Source organism: Physeter macrocephalus, chromosome 14 (genome assembly GCF_002837175.3).
Source record: "Physeter macrocephalus isolate SW-GA chromosome 14, ASM283717v5, whole genome shotgun sequence".
In the NCBI taxonomy this organism is placed as follows: domain Eukaryota; kingdom Metazoa; phylum Chordata; class Mammalia; order Artiodactyla; family Physeteridae; genus Physeter; species Physeter macrocephalus.
In genome coordinates this window covers 22,952,604-22,971,011 of record NC_041227.1, presented here as the reverse complement: position 1 = coordinate 22,971,011, position 18,408 = coordinate 22,952,604, and the positions used below count along the sequence as shown (strand labels likewise).

The 18,408-nt window shown below is 39.3% G+C and overlaps 1 protein-coding gene across 5 annotated transcripts in view; it reads right to left on the bottom strand.

Annotated features, from left to right (window-relative positions):
• ITCH (itchy E3 ubiquitin protein ligase) overlaps positions 1-18,408 on the bottom strand; it is a 118,864-nt gene that overhangs the window by 82,700 nt on the left and 17,756 nt on the right. The window contains exon 3 of one of the 5 annotated variants that reach the window (XM_028498438.2): positions 11,839-11,939. The exons of 3 other annotated variants lie outside the window; for them this stretch is intronic. In XM_028498438.2, coding sequence (XP_028354239.1) covers positions 11,839-11,934 — 96 coding nt within the window. In that variant the 5' untranslated portion in view covers positions 11,935-11,939. Of the gene's footprint in view, positions 1-3,315; positions 3,398-11,838; positions 11,940-18,408 lie in introns of those variants that run through there. One more of the 5 variants, XM_055089716.1, reaches the window with a different exon arrangement.

The following is an 18,408-nucleotide window of genomic DNA, read 5'->3' as shown; positions in this document are numbered from 1 at the left end:
GTGAGCCATGGCTGCTGAGCCTGCGCGTCCGGAGCCTGTGCTCCGCAACAAGAGGGGCCACAGCAGTGAGAGGCCCGCGTACCGCCAAAAAAAAAAAGAGGACCTAGGGACTTCCCTGGTGGCGCAGTGGTTAAGAATCCGCCTACCAATGCCAATGCAGGGGACATAGGTTCAATCCCTGCTCCGGGAAAATCCCACATGCCACGGAGCAACAAAGCCCGTGCACCACAACTACTGAGGCTGCGCTCTAGAGCCTGCGAGCCACAACTACTGAAGCCCATGCACGTAGAGCCCGTGCGCCGCAACAAGAGAAGCCACTGCAATGAGAAGCCCGAGGACCACAACGAAGAGCAGCCCCCACTCGCTGCAACTAGAGAAAGCCCATGCGCAGCAACGAAGACCCAACACAGCACCCCCCCACCAAAAAAAGATGACCTAGATGAATATAAAGTCATCCAATGTTTGTGGATTAGAAGACTTGACATTGTTAAGATGGTAACAGTCCCCCAAATGATCTACAGATTAAACACAATCACTATCAAAATCCCAACTGCCTTTTTGCAGAAATTCACAAGCTGATTCTAAACTTCATATGGAAATACAAAGGACCAGGAATAGTCAAAACAATCTCGAAAAAGAAGAACAAGGTCAGAGGATTCACACTTCCCAATTTCAAAACTTACTACAAAGCTACAGTAATCAAGCCAGTGTGTTATTGGCATAAGCATAGATATACAGAGTAATGGAATAGAACTGAGTTCAGAAATAAACCCAAATATCTATGACCAAATGATTTTTGACAAGGGTACTAAGACAAACTTTTCAAGAAATGGTCCTGGAACTAATGGATATTCACATGCAAGAGATCCCTACCTCACAACCATGGACAAAAATTAATTCACATTAGATCATACACCTAAATGCAAGAGCTAAAACTAAAAATTTGGTAGAAGAAAACAGGTATAATTCTACGACGTTGCATTAGATAGACAAGGGTTTGTTAGCTATAACACCAAAACCAACAACATAAAAATTGGATATAAATCAAAATTTTAAACTCTTGTGTTTCAAAAACACCAACAAGAAAGTGAGAAGCCCACCCACAAAATGGGAGAAAATCTTTGTAAATCATATATCCAATATAAGTATCTAGAATGTATAAAGAGCTTTTACAACTCAACACAAAAAGACAGATGACTACAAAATTGTTAAAAGGACTGAAACGGCATTTCTCCAAAGAAGATATACAAACGACCAATAAGCACATGAAAGATGCTAAACATCATTAGCCAGAGACATGCAAATAAATACCACAATGAGATACCCACTTTACACCTACTAGGATAGCTATTCAAAATTCAAGATAAGTAACAAGTGTTGACAAGGACATGAAGAACCCTCACACATTGCTAGTAAACATGTAAAATAGTGCAGCTGCAGTGAAATAAAGTTTTATGCTTCCTCAAAAAGTTAAACACTGCATTACCATAGGTAATAGGCAATTCTACTCCTAGGTATATTCCCAAGAGAAAAGAAAACATACGTCCACACAAAAACTTGAACATAACTGTTTACAGCAGCATTATTCATAATAGCCAGAAACAGAAACAACACAAATGTCCATCAACTAATGAACAGATAAATAAAATGTGATATATTCATACAATAAAAAGAAATTCAGCAATAAAAAGAAATGAAGCACTCATTAAATGTTATATCAGGGATAAATCTTGAAATATTATTCTAAGTGAAAGAAGCCAGTCACAACGGACAATATATTTTATGGTTCCATTCATATGAACTGCCCAAAGTAGACAAATCTACAGAGATGCTAAGTCAATTATTGGCTGCCTAGGGCTAGGGCTGAGTGGATGTAGATTGAGAGTGACAGCTAAGGGGGCACCGGGATTATTTGGGGGGCAATGATGTTTTCAAATTGATTGTGCTGATGGATGCACAACTCTGAATATACTAAAAGCTGCTGAATTGTACATTTTAAATAGGTATACTGTATGGTATGTGAACTATATCTCAATAAAGGTGTTTAAAACAAGAAACAAAATTTAGAGGAAAAATTTTTTCTAGACTAAAATATTTTACTACCAATAGACCTTCACTAGAAGAATTTCTAAAGGATGTACCTGAAGAATAGGTAGAATGATCCTCAAAGGAAGCTCTGCAACTCAAGATATAAAAGTGACTAAGGAAGTGGTAAACATTAGGTAAATCTAAAATATACAAAACATGGGACTTCCCTGGTGGTCCAGTGGGTAAGACTCCACACTCCCAATGCAGGGGGCCCAGGTTCGCTCCCTGGTCAGGGAACTAGATCCCACATGCATGCTGCAACTAAATAAGAATCCACATGCCACAACTAAGAAGGCTGATGCCGCAACTAAGAGCCCGCATGCCGCAACTAAAGATCGCACAAAGAAGATCCTGCATGCCACAACTAAGATCCAGCGCAGCCTAAATAAATAAATAATTTTTAATAAAGAATTAAAAAAATAAAATACACAAAACAATGTCTTATTTGGGGATTTAAATATACAAAGCTAAAATACTGAATAACAGCATTAAAGTCAGGAATGGAGGTAACTGGAGTTAATTGTTCCAAGATCCTTGTATTGCTCAGGACAAGGCAAAGATACTGATCAGTTTTGCGAAGTTAATACGCAAGTCAAAATTTCAGGGAATTCCCTGGAGGTCCAGTGCTTAAGACTGTGCTTTCATTGCCCTGTGGGCACGGGTTCGATCCCTGGTCAGGGAACTAAGATCCCACAAGCCAGGCGGCAAACAATCAATCAATCAATTAAAACAATTTCAAAGAGAAGCAGTAAAAAAATAAAAACAGCACACAAATTCCAAATCACTATGGAGAAAAAAATATTTGAGGGAAAAATGTATGAATCCAAAAGAATGAAAAAGTAAACAAAAAAGAAAAAGTATGTGGGGAAAGGACTTTCACAAAAAGATGATAGATTACACATGTGCATCTGAATCCCCTTTCAAATTTCCCCTAAACTCTGGTGAAGAAATTTTAAAAATTAAAAAATAATAGTAAAGGTCAGGAAAAAGAGAAGTAGAGATAACAACAAGTACAATAAATAACTTCAGTAAGCTATAAAGCAGACGGACCAATGCTATTTGACAGCACACTCAATGAACTAGACTCCTGTCCTATGTTGGCAACAGGGAAAAGCCAAGAACCAAGATGGTTTGTTTACTTGCAGTGCCAAGAGAAGATACCAGTCAATTTTGGAAGTAGGAAGTAAAGTTGGGACACAGAAGCATAACTGGTTGAAAGCTGCTTACCAAGCATTTTGATTCCTAAATCCCCTACTTGACACCAAAAGGCTCAGGTCTGGTTTTATTTTCCTCAAGCATCTCTGCAATGGAAGATGCCAGGCACAGTTGAAGGCTGAAGAACAGTATCAAGAACACAAGAATTAAAGGAACGTATGCAAACGGAATGACTAAATTCCCATCCTTTTTTCCCACTAGGCTCCCAGCTCACTGTAGCCAAGACTTAACCACCCAGGCAGGAGATAGGACAAGCCTTCTTATCAAGTTCCCCAAACAGTCCACCAGGTAACCCTATAGTGAGGTTCTCAGTTAACAAGCCCTCTCCTCTACATGCACTCACAGCCCCCAGTCTGCCCACATTCTTAAACATGATAAAGTTGTGGAAAGCGTCTATCAAGAAAAGTGATGCCAAAGAAAAGCAAAATATATTAATATCCTCAGAGAAATGAAAAGATACTATATTCATTAAACAAAAAGAGTGCTATTAAAAAAAAATTTAGGGTAAAGAAGTAACTAGCTTGAAAACTCTCCCCAACACCAGTTTAGTCAGCTCTTGAGTAGTGTGAAATTGCAAGATCTGTACACAGATTTCAGTTTGTCAGAGCACTGGAATTGGAAATCAACTGATACCTGCACTGCCAGGCTGACAAAATAACTTGGTTGCCAGGGCTATGCTGTAATCTTGAATAATTTTGCAGCTTTAAACTACTTTTCGGTCCTTGTGAGGACTGACTAGCAACATGTCCTATTTTTCCTTTTGAAACCTGACTATGCAGTTGAGTTTTCCATTCTTTATTTTCATAAACAACTTTACATTAACCTCCCATTACCTAAAAAACTTTGCAATCTGGGAGAGTCTAATTAATATAATTTCCATGGGAATTCCCTGGTGGTCCTGTGGTTAGGACTTGGCGCTTTCACTGCCGTGGCCTGGATTCAAAAAATTTCCAAATACACTATGGGTAGATTCAGAATGACTGATGTGGTCAGTCACCTAGTTAACAAAGCCCAACATATAGTATTAAGTAAGCACTATCACATGCACTTTAGTTATTAGATCAAAGAATGTCTTCAATCTGCTGCTCTGCAAAGTTTTTCTGTAAAGGGCCAGAGAGTAAATATTTCACAGTTGTGGGCTGTATGATCTCTGTCACAATTGCTCAACTGCCACTGTAGTGCGACAGTGGTCACAGACAACACATAAAATGTATTTTATTCCAGTAACACTTTATTTATAAAAACAGGCAGAGGGCCAGATTCCTCCCATGGGTCAGAGTTTGCTAACACCTGCTCTCAAGCATCGAAGTGAAAAAAGATAACATCCTACATACATCACTATGATGGCTTAAAACTGGGAAATATGGAAGAGGCAAAATTTCTTAAGACATTAGAATAAAACAGTTGGATATGGGTGGAATATCTTATAATTAAATTTTTTTAATTAAAAAAAATTAAACATCTTCCTCTTTATCCCCACTACTATTCCCTTCATTTGGCTCTCCCTATACTATCGTACTCATTTCAGTATTTCTCTTTGCCTTACCCCAATCTGTCCACAGTGTTGTCAAAGGATTTTTAAAATGAACTTTCTACACCTCTGATGATCTGCCATGATCCTGGCTTGCCTATTCTCTTATTTCACATACCATTCTCCCATACATACCCCACGCTCCAATCACACAGAAGTGAAGTTCTTCATTCCCCAAAATGTCATCTGTTTAATACTTCTGTGATTTATTTATCCTGTTCCTTCTCTTCAAACTTTGCCCCGCAATTTCCCTCAATTCCCATTCATCTGGTCTTCTCTTATCCGTCAACATTCTGCTCAAGCATCTCATCTGGTAGCCTTCCCTAAACTTCAAAGCAGAAATAATTAATTTCTTCTCTAGTCTACCCTATAGCATGTATTCCAAGAGATATTATAACACAGTAATTAAATGTGCAGGCTTTGGAGTCAAATAAATCTAGATCCACATCTCAGCACCACTACTTAAGCAAATTATTGAATTACTTTCTTCATCCATACAACAGGGATAATTGTAGTTTCCGTTTAAAGGCTGAGATAATACCTATAAAGTCATATAGAAAGGCTTAAACTCAGTTAAGTGTTCAACAGCTGTCTCTCTTATTATCTGTTTACAAATCCCTCTCACCTTTCAAACTGCCTTCTTGAGGTCAAGGCAATTCATCTTTACATCACTAGAACCTTACAGAGTATCTGAAGTATATTAATAGTACGCTCTCAAATATATGTTGAATCCAAATAAACAAGAAAAAGTTATTATACTCAAAATGAATTTTTCTCTAACTCCTTGAATGTAGGATATCTTTCTTACTGAGACATTAAAAGGCTTAAAAATATCGATTACAATCCAAAGCACTCACCATTGTCCAGCATTTCTCCAAATAAATGGGAGCACTAGTAACCTATACATAAGAGCCTCTTTGTGAATAAGTGAGGTAATAAAGGGTGATTTTGCTGTTGTTGTTGTTGTTCTTAGGTCTATAATGACAATATAAAAGCAGCCAACAAATATACTCTGCAGAAAGCTTCCCATCATAATAGCAAACAGCACAGATTTACAAAGAGGGCTTCTGCCTGCCTAGAAATTAAATTGTGAGGGAGAGCCATAATAATCAGAATTACAGAAAATTGACACAGTACTGTATTTTTTTAAATATTTATTTATTTAGGCTGTGCCATGTCTTAGTTGCCAGCACGCCAGATCTTTTTTTAGTTGCAGCATGCGGACTTCTTGGTTGCAGCATGCACGTGGGATCTAGTTCCCTGACCAGTGATCAAACCTGGGCCCCCTGCATTGGGGAAGTCCCGACACGGAGTCTTACCCTCTGGACCACCAGGGAAGTTCTGACACTGTACTCTATATGTAAAAATTTCCTCACATGAGTGAGGAAGTACAGGTGGTAGTAAATAATTTTGACTTTGTGGGGAGGGGAAATTCAGACAAGATGACCCAGAAGACAATCACTTGTGGGTGAAAAAAATAACAGGAAGAGAATAGGGGACTTCCTCAAGATTAGTCAACTAACAGGTCACAGAGGAGCAATCAGCACAATAGAAAAAGAATTGACTATAAAAATCAACAAAAGGGGCACCAAGCCCTAGCTCTGCTGTTACATTAGAAACAAAACTTGTAATTCACAGGCAACGTGAATGTCTTCACAGAAAACCTAAAAGACTACATAATAACCTAGAAAACTGACCAGCACCATGGACAAAGTGAAAAGTAGAAAAACTTTTAAGTGAAAAAAGGCAAAAAATTTTATCTCAAAAGCCAACTAGTTTGGGGTAACTATACAAACTTGTGAACATAAAACATATTCATGACGAAGCAACACAAAGAGCAAAAAACAAAACACAGGAATTCCCTGGTGGTCCAGTGGTTAGGACTTCCGTGCTTCCACTGCAGGGGGCACAGGTTCCATCCCTGGTTGGGGAACTAATATCCTGCAAGCTGTGCATGAGGAAAAAAACAAAAACCAAAAATCATAACCAGGGTTGGCACCCTTGGAATTCAGATGGAGTTGAGAGAGAAAGAATATATTAAAAAATTTGAACTCTTGGTCAGTTAGAAGTCAACAGGAATAAACCAGGACTATACTAGGCAAACCATGAGATACAGTCACCCTAGGTATGCGTAACAGGTATGGAAATTTAAACTGCTAAAATAGCGGTATAAAAGAAAGTATTAAATTCAGGAGGCTGCTATAAATCACAAGCATCATAATAACAAAAAATAATTAGTTTGTTGAATAATCACATGCTAGAAACAGTTTTAAAGAATTCTACACGTGGTAACTCATTTAATACGCTCTCCCTGTAGTGGGCTGAATAGTGGTTCCCAAAAAGATATATCCACATCCTATTCCCTGAAACTGATGAATGTGACTTTATTTGGAAAAAAGTGTCTTTACAGATATAATTAAGAATCTTGGTACTTCTCTGGCAGTCCAGTGGTTAAGACTCCACGCTGCCAATGCAGGGGGCGTGGCTTCCATCCCTGGTCAGGAAACTAAGATCCCACATGCCGGGTGGCAGAGGGGAAAAAAAAAAAATAACAATCTCAAGATAAGATTATCCTGGATTATCCAGGTGGACCCTAAATCCACTGACAACTGTCCTTATAAGAGACACAGAGGAGAGAAAAGGGCCATATGAAGACAGGCAGAGATTAGAATCATGCAGCCACAAGCCAAGGAATATCTGGAGCCAAGAGAAGTTGGAAAAGGCAAGGAAGAATTCTCTCCTAGAGCTCTGGACAGAACAGGGCCCTTCTGACACCTTGATTTCAGACTTGTGGCCTCTGGAACCGTGAGAAAAAAGGTTTCTGCTATTTTAAAGCAGTTTTTTAAAAAATTTATTTTTTATATTTTTGCATCAGGTCTTAGTTGCGGCACACGGGATCTGTTGTTGCAGCGCTCTGACTTCTCTCCACTTGTGGTATGCGGGTTTCCTCTTCTCTAGTTGTGGCGGACAGGCTCCAGAGCACGTGGGCTCTAGTTGCCCCTCGGCACGTGGGATCTTAGTTCCCTGACCAGGGATGGAACCCGCGTCCCCTGCATTGGAAGGCAGATTCTATACCACTGGACCACGAGGGAAGTCCCAAGTTTCTGTTATTTTAAGATGCTAAGTTGGTGGTAATTTGTTACAGCAGTCACAGGAAATTAATACACTCCCTCTAAGGTAGATATTACTACAACCATTTCATTTTAATGGTGAAACAGGCACAGAAATGTTAAGTAATCTAATAAACCAGATTTTCAGATAAAAATAAAAAATATTAAAATGTAATAAAAAACAGGAACAGGAAACACTATTTGGAGGCTTGTCATGGGGACTGAGTTTCCCAGCAAAATTCAGCTAAGCATAATAATGAAGGAATGAAAGAATCATTATTTTAGAACCTCTAATGTAAATAACTGAGCCAGGCAAGAACAGATGTTAGCATTTTTTAAAAAATAAATTTATTTATTTATTTATTTATTTTTGGCTGTGTTGGGTCTTCGTTGTTGTGTGCGGGCTCTCTCTAGTTGCAGCGAGCGGGGCAGGGCTACTCTTCGTTGTGGTGTGCGGGCTTCTCATTGCAGTGGCTTCTCTTGTTGCGGAGCATGGGCTCTAGGCGCACGGGCTTCAGTAGTTGTGGCTCAGGGGCTCTAGAGCACAGGCTCGGTGGTTGTGGTGCACAGGCTTCGTTGCTCCGCGGCATGTGGGATCTTCCCAGAGGGATCAAACCCCTGTCCCCTGCATTGGCAGGTGGATTCTTAACCACTGCGCCACCAGGGAAGTCCCAGAATTTTAAAATATGTCTGCAAACTATTTGACACTCCTCCCTGACAAAGATGGAACCTAATATCCCATGCCTTTTGTTTGAATGTAGGCCAGATTTAGTGACTCTCTTCTAATGAACAGAACGTGGCAGGAAGTGACAATATGCAACTTCAGAGACTATATCATTAAAGGCAATGCCACAGCACGCAATGTATAAAGATGCATTTTGTGGTATCAGTAACTGAAATCGGTGGTAACAAAGCAGTAAAGGAGCAGTTTTTGAATGTCATTGAAATTAAGCTGTTATAAATTAGAGTATTATAACTTTAGGATGTTAAATGTAATTCCCATGTAATTCCCATGGTAACCACAGAGAAAACTGTTACAGAATATACACAAAAGGAAATGAAAAAAATAATAAAAATGTTTCACTACAAAATATAAACTAAACACAATGACAGTCATGAAGGAAATGAGGGTCAAAAAAACTATAAGGCATATAGAAAACAAACAGTAAAATGAGAAAGTCAGTCCTCCTTTCTCAGTAATTACATACAAATGGATTAAACTCTCCAATCAAAAGACAGATTGGCAGAGTGAATTTAAAACATGATCTAATTGGGAATTCCCTGGTGGTCCAGTGGTTAGGACTCCGTGCTTTCACTGCCAAGGGCCCAGGTTCAATCCCTGGTCAGGGAACTAAGATCCCACAAGCTACACAGTGTGGCTAAAAAAAGATAAAAATTTTAAAAAATAAAAATAAAACATGATCTAATTATATGCTGTCTACAAGAGACTTACATTAGATCCAAAGACACCAACAGGTTGAAAGTGAAAGGACAGAAAAAGATACTCCATGTAAACAGTACCCAAAAGGGAGAAGTGACTATACTAATGTCACATAAAATGGACTTTAAATCAAAAAAGGTTATAAGAGACAAAGGGCATAATTTATTAAAAAGGTCCAATACAGCAAGAATATAATAAACATTTATGTACCTAATAACAGACCATCCAAATATATGAAGCAAAAACACATATTTAAAGGGAGAGGGAATTCCCTGGCAGTCCAGCAGTTAGGACTCCACGCTTTCACTGCTGAGGGTGCGTGTTTAATCCCTGGTTGGGGAACTAAGACCCCGCAAGCTGCACAGTGTGGCCAAGTTAAAAAAAAAAATTTTTTTAATAAATAAATAAAGGGAGAAACAGACATTTCTCAGCACATTAAAAGGATTATATGTCATGACCACATGGGACTTATTCCTGGGATGCAAGGATGGTTAAACATATGAAAAACAACTGATGTAATGCACATTAACAGAATGAAGGGAAAAAAAACACATGATTGTCTTAACTGATGGAGGAAAAGTACCTGACAAAATTCAACACCCTTTCATGATTAAAAAAAAAAAAAAAAAATTAGGAGTAGAAGGGACTTACCTCAACATAATAAAGGTCATATATGAAAAACCCACAGCTGACTTCATACCCAACAGTGAAAGAACGAAAGCTTCTCCTCTAAGATCAAGAACAAGGCAAGGATGGCCGCTCTCAACACTTCTATTCAATACAGTACTGAAAGTCCAAGCCAGAGCCATTAGGCAAAAAAAAGAAATAAAAAGTATACACCTTGGAAAGGGAGTAAAAAATTCTGTTTGATGATGATATCTTATATGTAAAAAACCCTAAAGATTCCACACGCAAAAACTATTAGTACTAATAAATGAATTCAGCAAAGTAGTAAGATATAAAAAATCAATACAAATGAGTTGCATTTCTATACACTAACCATCAATCTGAATAGGAAATTAACAATTTCATTTACTAATAGCATCAAAAATAATAAGACACTCAGGAATTAACTTAATCAATGAGGTAAAAGACTTGTAACCTGAAAACTACAAAACACTGCTGAAAGAAATTAAGAGACACACAAATAAATGGAAAGACATTCTGTGTTTATGTACCGGAAGCCTAAATATTGTTAAGATGTCAATACTATCCAAAGCAATCTACAGATTCAATGCAATCCCATCAAAATCAAATCAAAATCAAAATGTTTCCTTCAGAAATAGAAAATCCATCCTAAAATTCATATGGAATCTCAAGGGACCCTAAATAGCAAAAAGAACCTTGAAAAGGAACAATAAAGTTGGAGGACACACATTTTCTGATTTCAAAACTGAGTACAAAGCTACAATAATCAAAACAGAGTGGCATAAATACAGACATATAGACTTACTCTATTGGAATAGAGAGCCGAGAAATAAATTCTTACATATATGGCAAAATGATTCTTCACCCCAACCCCCCTCCAGCACCATTCCCTGGCAAAATGATTTTTGACACGGTGCCAAGACCTTTCAATGGGGGAAAGGACAGTCTTTTCAACAAATAATTCTGAGAAAACTGGATATCCACTAGCAAAACAATAATGTTAGACTGTTACCTACCACCACTTACAAAAACCAAAAAAAGGAGCCCACCTGCTACAACTAAGAAGCCCACGTGCCACAACTAACGAGTTGGTGAGTCACAACTAAGGAGCTTGCCTGCTGCAACTAAGGAGCCCACATGCTACAACTAAGGAGCCCACCTGCCACAACTAAGGAGCCCACCTGCCACAACTAAAACCTGGCGCAACCAAATAAATAATAAATAATTTTTTTTTAAAAAAAGGGTCAAAGACTTAGATGCAACAAAGACCTAAAACTATAAACTTTTAGAAACAGAGCAAAAGCTTCACAATACTGGATTTGGTAACAATTTTTATATATGACACCAAAGGCACAGGCAACAACAACAACAAAAATAGACAAACTGGACTTCATGAAAATTTAAAACATGTCCAAAGGACACTATCAAAAGAGTGATAAGGCAACCTACAAAATGGGAGAAATTATTTTCAAATCATTCATCTAAGGGATTAATATCCAGAATATATAGAGAACTCCTCACTCAACAACAAAAAACCCAAGTCAATTCAAAAATGGACAAAAGATATTTCTCCCAAGAATGGCCATTAAGTACGTGAAAAGATACTCAACACCACTATGCAAATCAACACCACAATGAGATACCACCTCACACCCATTAGGATGGCTATTACCAAAAAAAAAAAACCACAGAAAATAACAAATGTTGTCAAGAATGTGGAGAAACTAGAACCCTTGTGCATACCAGTAGGAATGTAAAACAGTAAGCTGCTGTAGCATTTCCTAAAAAAATTTAAAAGGAATTACCACATGATCCAGCAATTTCACTTCTTGGCATATACCCCCAAAAATGGAAAGCAGGGTCTTGAAGAGGTATTTGTACATAGCAGCAGCATCATTCATTATGCCTAAAATGTGAAAGCAACCCAAGTGTCCATTAACAGATGAATGGATAAGCAAAATGTGGTAAATACATACAACAGATTATTATTCAGGCTCAAAAAGGAAGGAAATTCTGACATGTGCTACTACGTGGATGAACCTTAAGGACACACTTTGTTAAGTGAAATAGTCAGCCACAAAAAGATGATTCCGCTTATATGAGGTACCAAGAGTAGTCAAAATCAGAGACAGAAAGTAGAATGAACGGTGGTTAACTGGGCTCACAGGAGGAGGAAATGGGGAGTTACTGTTGATTGGGTACAGAGTTTCAATTTTGCAAGATGAAAAGAGATCTGGGGGTGGATGGTGGTGATGACTGCACAATGATATGAATGTACTTAATACCACTGAAACATATACACTTAAAACTGATTACTATGGGGCTTCCCTGGTGGTGCAGTGGTTGAGAGTCCGCCTGCCAATGCAGGGGACGTGGGTTCATGCCCTGGTCCAAGAAGATCCCACATGCCGCGGAGCGGCTAGGCCCGTGAGCCATGGCCACTGAGCCTGCGCGTCCGGAGCCTGTGCTCCACAACGGGAGAGGCCACAAGCGTGAGAGGCCCGCGTACCGCCAAAAAAAATGATTACTATGGTAAATTTATTATCGTGTGTACTCTACCACAGTTTTTTTAGAAAAATGCAATGCCACTTGCTCGTCTGGGTTACTTGTTCTCAGGGAAACAAGCTATGCGGCAAGTAACTGAGGCCTCCTGCCAAGAGCCAGCACCAACCTGCCAGCCACATGAGAAAGACACCTTAGAGGCTAATTCTCCAGCCCTAGTAGCCTTCAGATAACTGCAGCCTCAGCCAACATCTTGACTGTGACCTCAAGAGATCCAGGGTCAGACCCATCCAGCTAAGCCACTTTTGAATTTCTGTCCCACAGAAACTATGTAAGATAAAAAGGTTGTTATTTTAAGCAGTTAAATTTGGGGATAATTTGTTATGCACCAATAGATAACCAGTACAATAGTAAAACCAATGGATGAAAGGTTATTAGAAAACAGGGTATTTATATGGCCTCAAAGTATTACACCACATCTTACTAATTACAAAGTGAAAAGTATACGATTATTATGGAGATCTTATAGTATCATATTAACCAAGTAAATAAACTTACCAACACCGTTATTATTAGAAAACAGGCAGGGTATTTATATGGCCTCAAAGTATTACCATCTTACTTACTAATTACAAAGTGAAAAGTATACGATTATTATGGAGATCTTATAGTATCATATTAACCAAGTAAATAAACTTACCAACACCGTTAGAGTGACATTCCACCACTGATGTGCCACCCGATATAATGAAGAAAAAAAAGAGTATACGATATCACCTAGACTAGTATTATTGCCCCCAAAATGTCTGATCTCAATCTAATAATGAGGAAATAATTATATCCAAAATACATAACACTCTACCAGTTACCTGGCCAGGACTCTTAAAAAATTAACACTGAAAAACTAAAAAGGCAAGGGAATTAATTCCCTGGCAGTCCAGTGGTCAGGAAGCAGCGCTTTCACTGCCAGGCCCCGGGTTCAATCTCTGGCTGGGGAACTAAGATCCTGCAAGCTGCACTGCATGGCAAAAAAAAAAGAAGAAAAACTAAAGAGGCAAAAGGACTGTTCTAGATCAAGACACTAAAAAGACAAAACAACAAAATGTGTGAATCTTGACTGGATCCTATACGTAGGGACAAAAACACAAAAGACTTTCGGTGATAACTGGGAAAATCTGAATATGTTAGATGACATTATGGAATTGTTAATTTGCTTAGAAATACTAACACATACTATCGTGGTCCTACAGGAAAATATCCTTTTTCTTGGGAGAAGTAACGTAAAGGTGTTCGGGGTGAAGTATCATGATGGTTGCAAATGACTTTCTCATGGCTCAGCAAAATTATAAGTACATCTAGAGAAAAAGTGAATGTGGCAAGAGGTCAATATAAGCAAGGTGTTTACAGGTAATCACTATACCATTTTTTTTCAACTTTTCTGTAGATTTTTTTCAACATAACTGATTAAAAAAAGAAAATAAAGAGTACCCTATCACAATGAGATACCATGACACTCCTATTAGAGTAACAAACAAGAAAATAATGACAATGTCAAGGGCTGGCAAGGATGCAAAGCATCCTCATGTACTGCTGGTTGAAATGCAAAATGGTACATCCAATTTGGACAACATTTTGCCCATTTTTTATAAAATTCAACACATTTACCACATGACCCAACAATCCCATTCCTAGGTATTTACCTTAGAGTAGAGGTTCTCAATCAGAGGCTATTTTGTCCTCTGGGACTTTTTTTTTTTTAAACAATGGTAGGGGTGGGTGCTACTGTTATCTAGTGGGCAGAAGCCAGGGATGTTGTTAAACGTCCTACAATGTGAAGGATGGCCCTCCACAACAAAGAATTATCCAGACCAACATGTCACAGTGCCAAGATTGAGAAACCTTGCCTACAGAAATAAAAACGTACGTCCATATAAAATCTGTACAAGAATGTTTACAGCAGCTCTATTCACAATTGCAAGATATGTGAAACAACTAAATCTCCCTCAGTAGGTAAATCGATAAACTGTGGTACATTCATACACTGGAATACTACTCAGCAATAAATTTTTTTTAAAAAATGCAACAACTTGGAGGAATCTCAAAGGCATCATACTGAGTGAAACCCAGTCTCAAAAAGTTTACATATGTACTATTCCATTTACGTGACAGTCTCCAAAAGACAAAACTAAAGGAATGAAGAACAAATTTGTGGCTGCCAGAGGTTAACTGAGGGTGGATATGACTACAAAAATACAGAACAAGGGAGGTTTTTGGTGTGATAAAGTTGTTCTGTATCCTGATTGTGGTATTAGTTACAAGAATCAATAAATGTGTTAAAATTCATACAACTGTACACCAAAAAAAGCCAATCTTACTGTATGATGAATTTTTTAAAAAATCATTTAAGACATTAAAAATTTTAAAGGCTACATATTCTAGGTACTGGGTTGAATACTGTCTCCCCCAAAATTTATGTCCACCTGGAACCCCGAATTTGACTTTACTTGGTCTTATAGGGTCTTTGCAAATGTAATCAAGTTAAGATGAAGTTATACTGGATCAGGGTAAAGACGGAAACACAGACTGGAGAGATGTATACACAAGACAAGGAATGCCAGCAACCATCAGAAGCATTGAACAGATTCTCCCTCTGAGAGGTTCCAACTCCAGTGATGCCTTATTTTGGCCTTCTAGACTCCTAAAACTTGAAAAAATAAAGTTGTGTTGTTTTAAACTGCCCAGTTTGTGGTAATTTGTTACAGCAGTCCTAGGAAACTAACATACTCTATGATTCTATTTACGTGACATTCTGGAAAAGGCAAAACTATTGGGACAGAAAACACATCAGTGCTTCCTGAGGAATGACTACAAAAGAGCACAAGATTCCAAGTGTTTATCAAAATTCAAAGACCTGTATACCTAAAAAGAATGAATTTTATTATGTGTAGGTTACATCTCAACAAACCTGTCTATAAAAAGCATATTCCCAATGTGAATAACAAAAAATGCTCTTAAAATAGTTTCTACAACCAAAAGGAAAAAAAAAATGACATTAGATCTCCTATATATCTTGGGGAGATCTCTCCAGGACACATTCTTCCTTTCTAGTATCTCTCTTCTACCTCTACATCTCACAGCTAGATTAACCTATCTTTTTTTTTAAATATAAATTCATTTATTTATTTAGCTACGTTGGGTCTTCGTTGCTGCACCCGGGCTTTCCCTAGTTGTGGCGAGCGAGGGCTACTCTTTGTTGCGGTGCGCAGGCTTCTCGTTGCAGTGGCTTCTCTTGTTGCAGAGCATGGGCTCTAGGCGTGCAGGCTTCAGTAGTTGTGGCACGCAGGGTCTAGAGCGCAGGCTCAGGAGCTGTGGCGCAAGGGCTTAGTTACTCCGTGGCATGTGGGATCTTCCCAGACCCGGGCTTAAACCCGTGTTCCTTGCATTGGCAGGCGGATTTTTAACCACTGCGCCACCAGGGAAGTCCCTTCACAATCAAATACAGTGGTGCAGAGCCTGTATCTTCACCTAGTAAACCACTGACTTGAACCAATGAAGATATCAGTTTGAATCTAAAGTCTAGTACAATATTAAAATAATCTATTACTTATTAGTCTGTCAGTTACAAAGAAACTTAAAATAGGGCCAGTTCTTAACACTTTTATATCATTTATTTTGAGTAATGTTTACTATCACACTAGAAAAATGTGACAGAATGTCTACATTGCCAGCAATAAAAACTAACCTTTGGACTTCCCTGGTGGTCCAGTAGTAAAGAATCCGCCTTAGGGACTTAGGACCACGGGTTCGAGCCCTGGTCCGGGAAGATCCCACATGCCAGGGAGCAACTAAGCCCATGCACCACAACTACTGAGCTTGCACTCTAGAGCCTGCGAGACACAACTACTGAGCCCGAGTGCCACAACTACTGAAGCCCGCACGCCTAGAGCCCATGCTCTGCAACAAGAGAAGCCACCAGGCGTGCAGGCTTCAGTAGTTGTGGCACGCAGGGTCTAGAGCGCAGGCTCAGGAGCTGTGGCGCAAGGGCTTAGTTACTCCGTGGCATGTGGGATCTTCCCAGACCCGGGCTTAAACCCGTGTTCCTTGCATTGGCAGGCGGATTTTTAACCACTGCGCCACCAGGGAAGTCCCTTCACAATCAAATACAGTGGTGCAGAGCCTGTATCTTCACCTAGTAAACCACTGACTTGAACCAATGAAGATATCAGTTTGAATCTAAAGTCTAGTACAATATTAAAATAATCTATTACTTATTAGTCTGTCAGTTACAAAGAAACTTAAAATAGGGCCAGTTCTTAACACTTTTATATCATTTATTTTGAGTAATGTTTACTATCACACTAGAAAAATGTGACAGAATGTCTACATTGCCAGCAATAAAAACTAACCTTTGGACTTCCCTGGTGGTCCAGTAGTAAAGAATCCGCCTTAGGGACTTAGGACCACGGGTTCGAGCCCTGGTCCGGGAAGATCCCACATGCCAGGGAGCAACTAAGCCCATGCACCACAACTACTGAGCTTGCACTCTAGAGCCTGCGAGACACAACTACTGAGCCCGAGTGCCACAACTACTGAAGCCCGCACGCCTAGAGCCCATGCCCTGCAACAAGAGAAGCCACCCAGTGAGAAACCTGTGAACTGCAACGAAGAGCAGCCCCCGCTAGCCGCAACTAGAGAAAAAGCCTGCGTGCAGCAACAAAGACCCAAGGCAGCCAAAAATAAAAATAAATAAATAAATAAAATTTATTTTAAAATTTGAAAAGAAAAGAATCCGCCTTACAATGCAGGGGACGTGGGTTTGATCCCTGGTCAGGGATTTAAGATCCCACATGCTGTGGGGCAACTAAGTCCGTGTGCCACAACGACTGAGCTCGAACACCTCAACTAGAACTCACGTGCCACAAACTACACAGCCCACACAATCTGGAACCCGTGCACCACAACTACAGAGCCTATGCACCCTGGAGCCTGCACACCACAACTGGAGAAAAGAAAACCCGCACACCACAACTAGAGAGAAGCCCACCAGCCACAACAAAAGATCCTGCATGCCTCAGCGAAGATCCCGCGTGCCACAACTAAGACCCGACACAGACAAAAATAAATAAAATAAACGAATATTTTTTTTAAAAACCCTCTAACCTTAACATCTTCCTGAAAGGCAGTGGAAAAAAAAATGTGGAAAAAGACATTTCACAAGATTATTTCAGTAACATCTTGTCCCATAAGCAACAAAGGGACAAACTACATTTCTAGTCTTATTTTAAAATATCCTATTTATAGATAAATTATTAAATAACCAGGATATTATGAAATTTGCCTGGTTTATTTTCAGGAATAACACATCCAACATAATGTTATTTTTATAGGCCACATCTACTGTGACCTAGAAAACCCTTCAATAATTTCATATAGGCCTATAATTTCTTAAAAGAAGCCACCAAGGACTTCCCTGGTGGCACAGTGGTTAAGAATCCGCCTGCCAATGCAGGGGAAACAGTTTGATCCCTGGTCCCGGAAGATTCCACATGCTGGAGCAACTAAGCCCGTGCACTACAACTACTGAGGCCTGCACTCTAGAGCCCACGAGCCACTACTGAGCCCACGTGCTGCAACTACTGAAGCCCGTGCGCTTAGAGCCCGTGCTCCGCAACAAGAGAAGCTCCCGCTCGCCACAACTAGAGAAAGCCCACGTGCAGCAATGAAGACCCAATGCAACCAAAAAGAAAAAAGAAGCCACCAAAAAGACATTTCAGAAAACACACAAAACCAGTAAGGAGAAAACTTGCTTGTTGAAGCAGAAAGTACAGAGTTCAAAGGGCTAAAGTACACAGTGGTATTCAGAGAACTAAAAC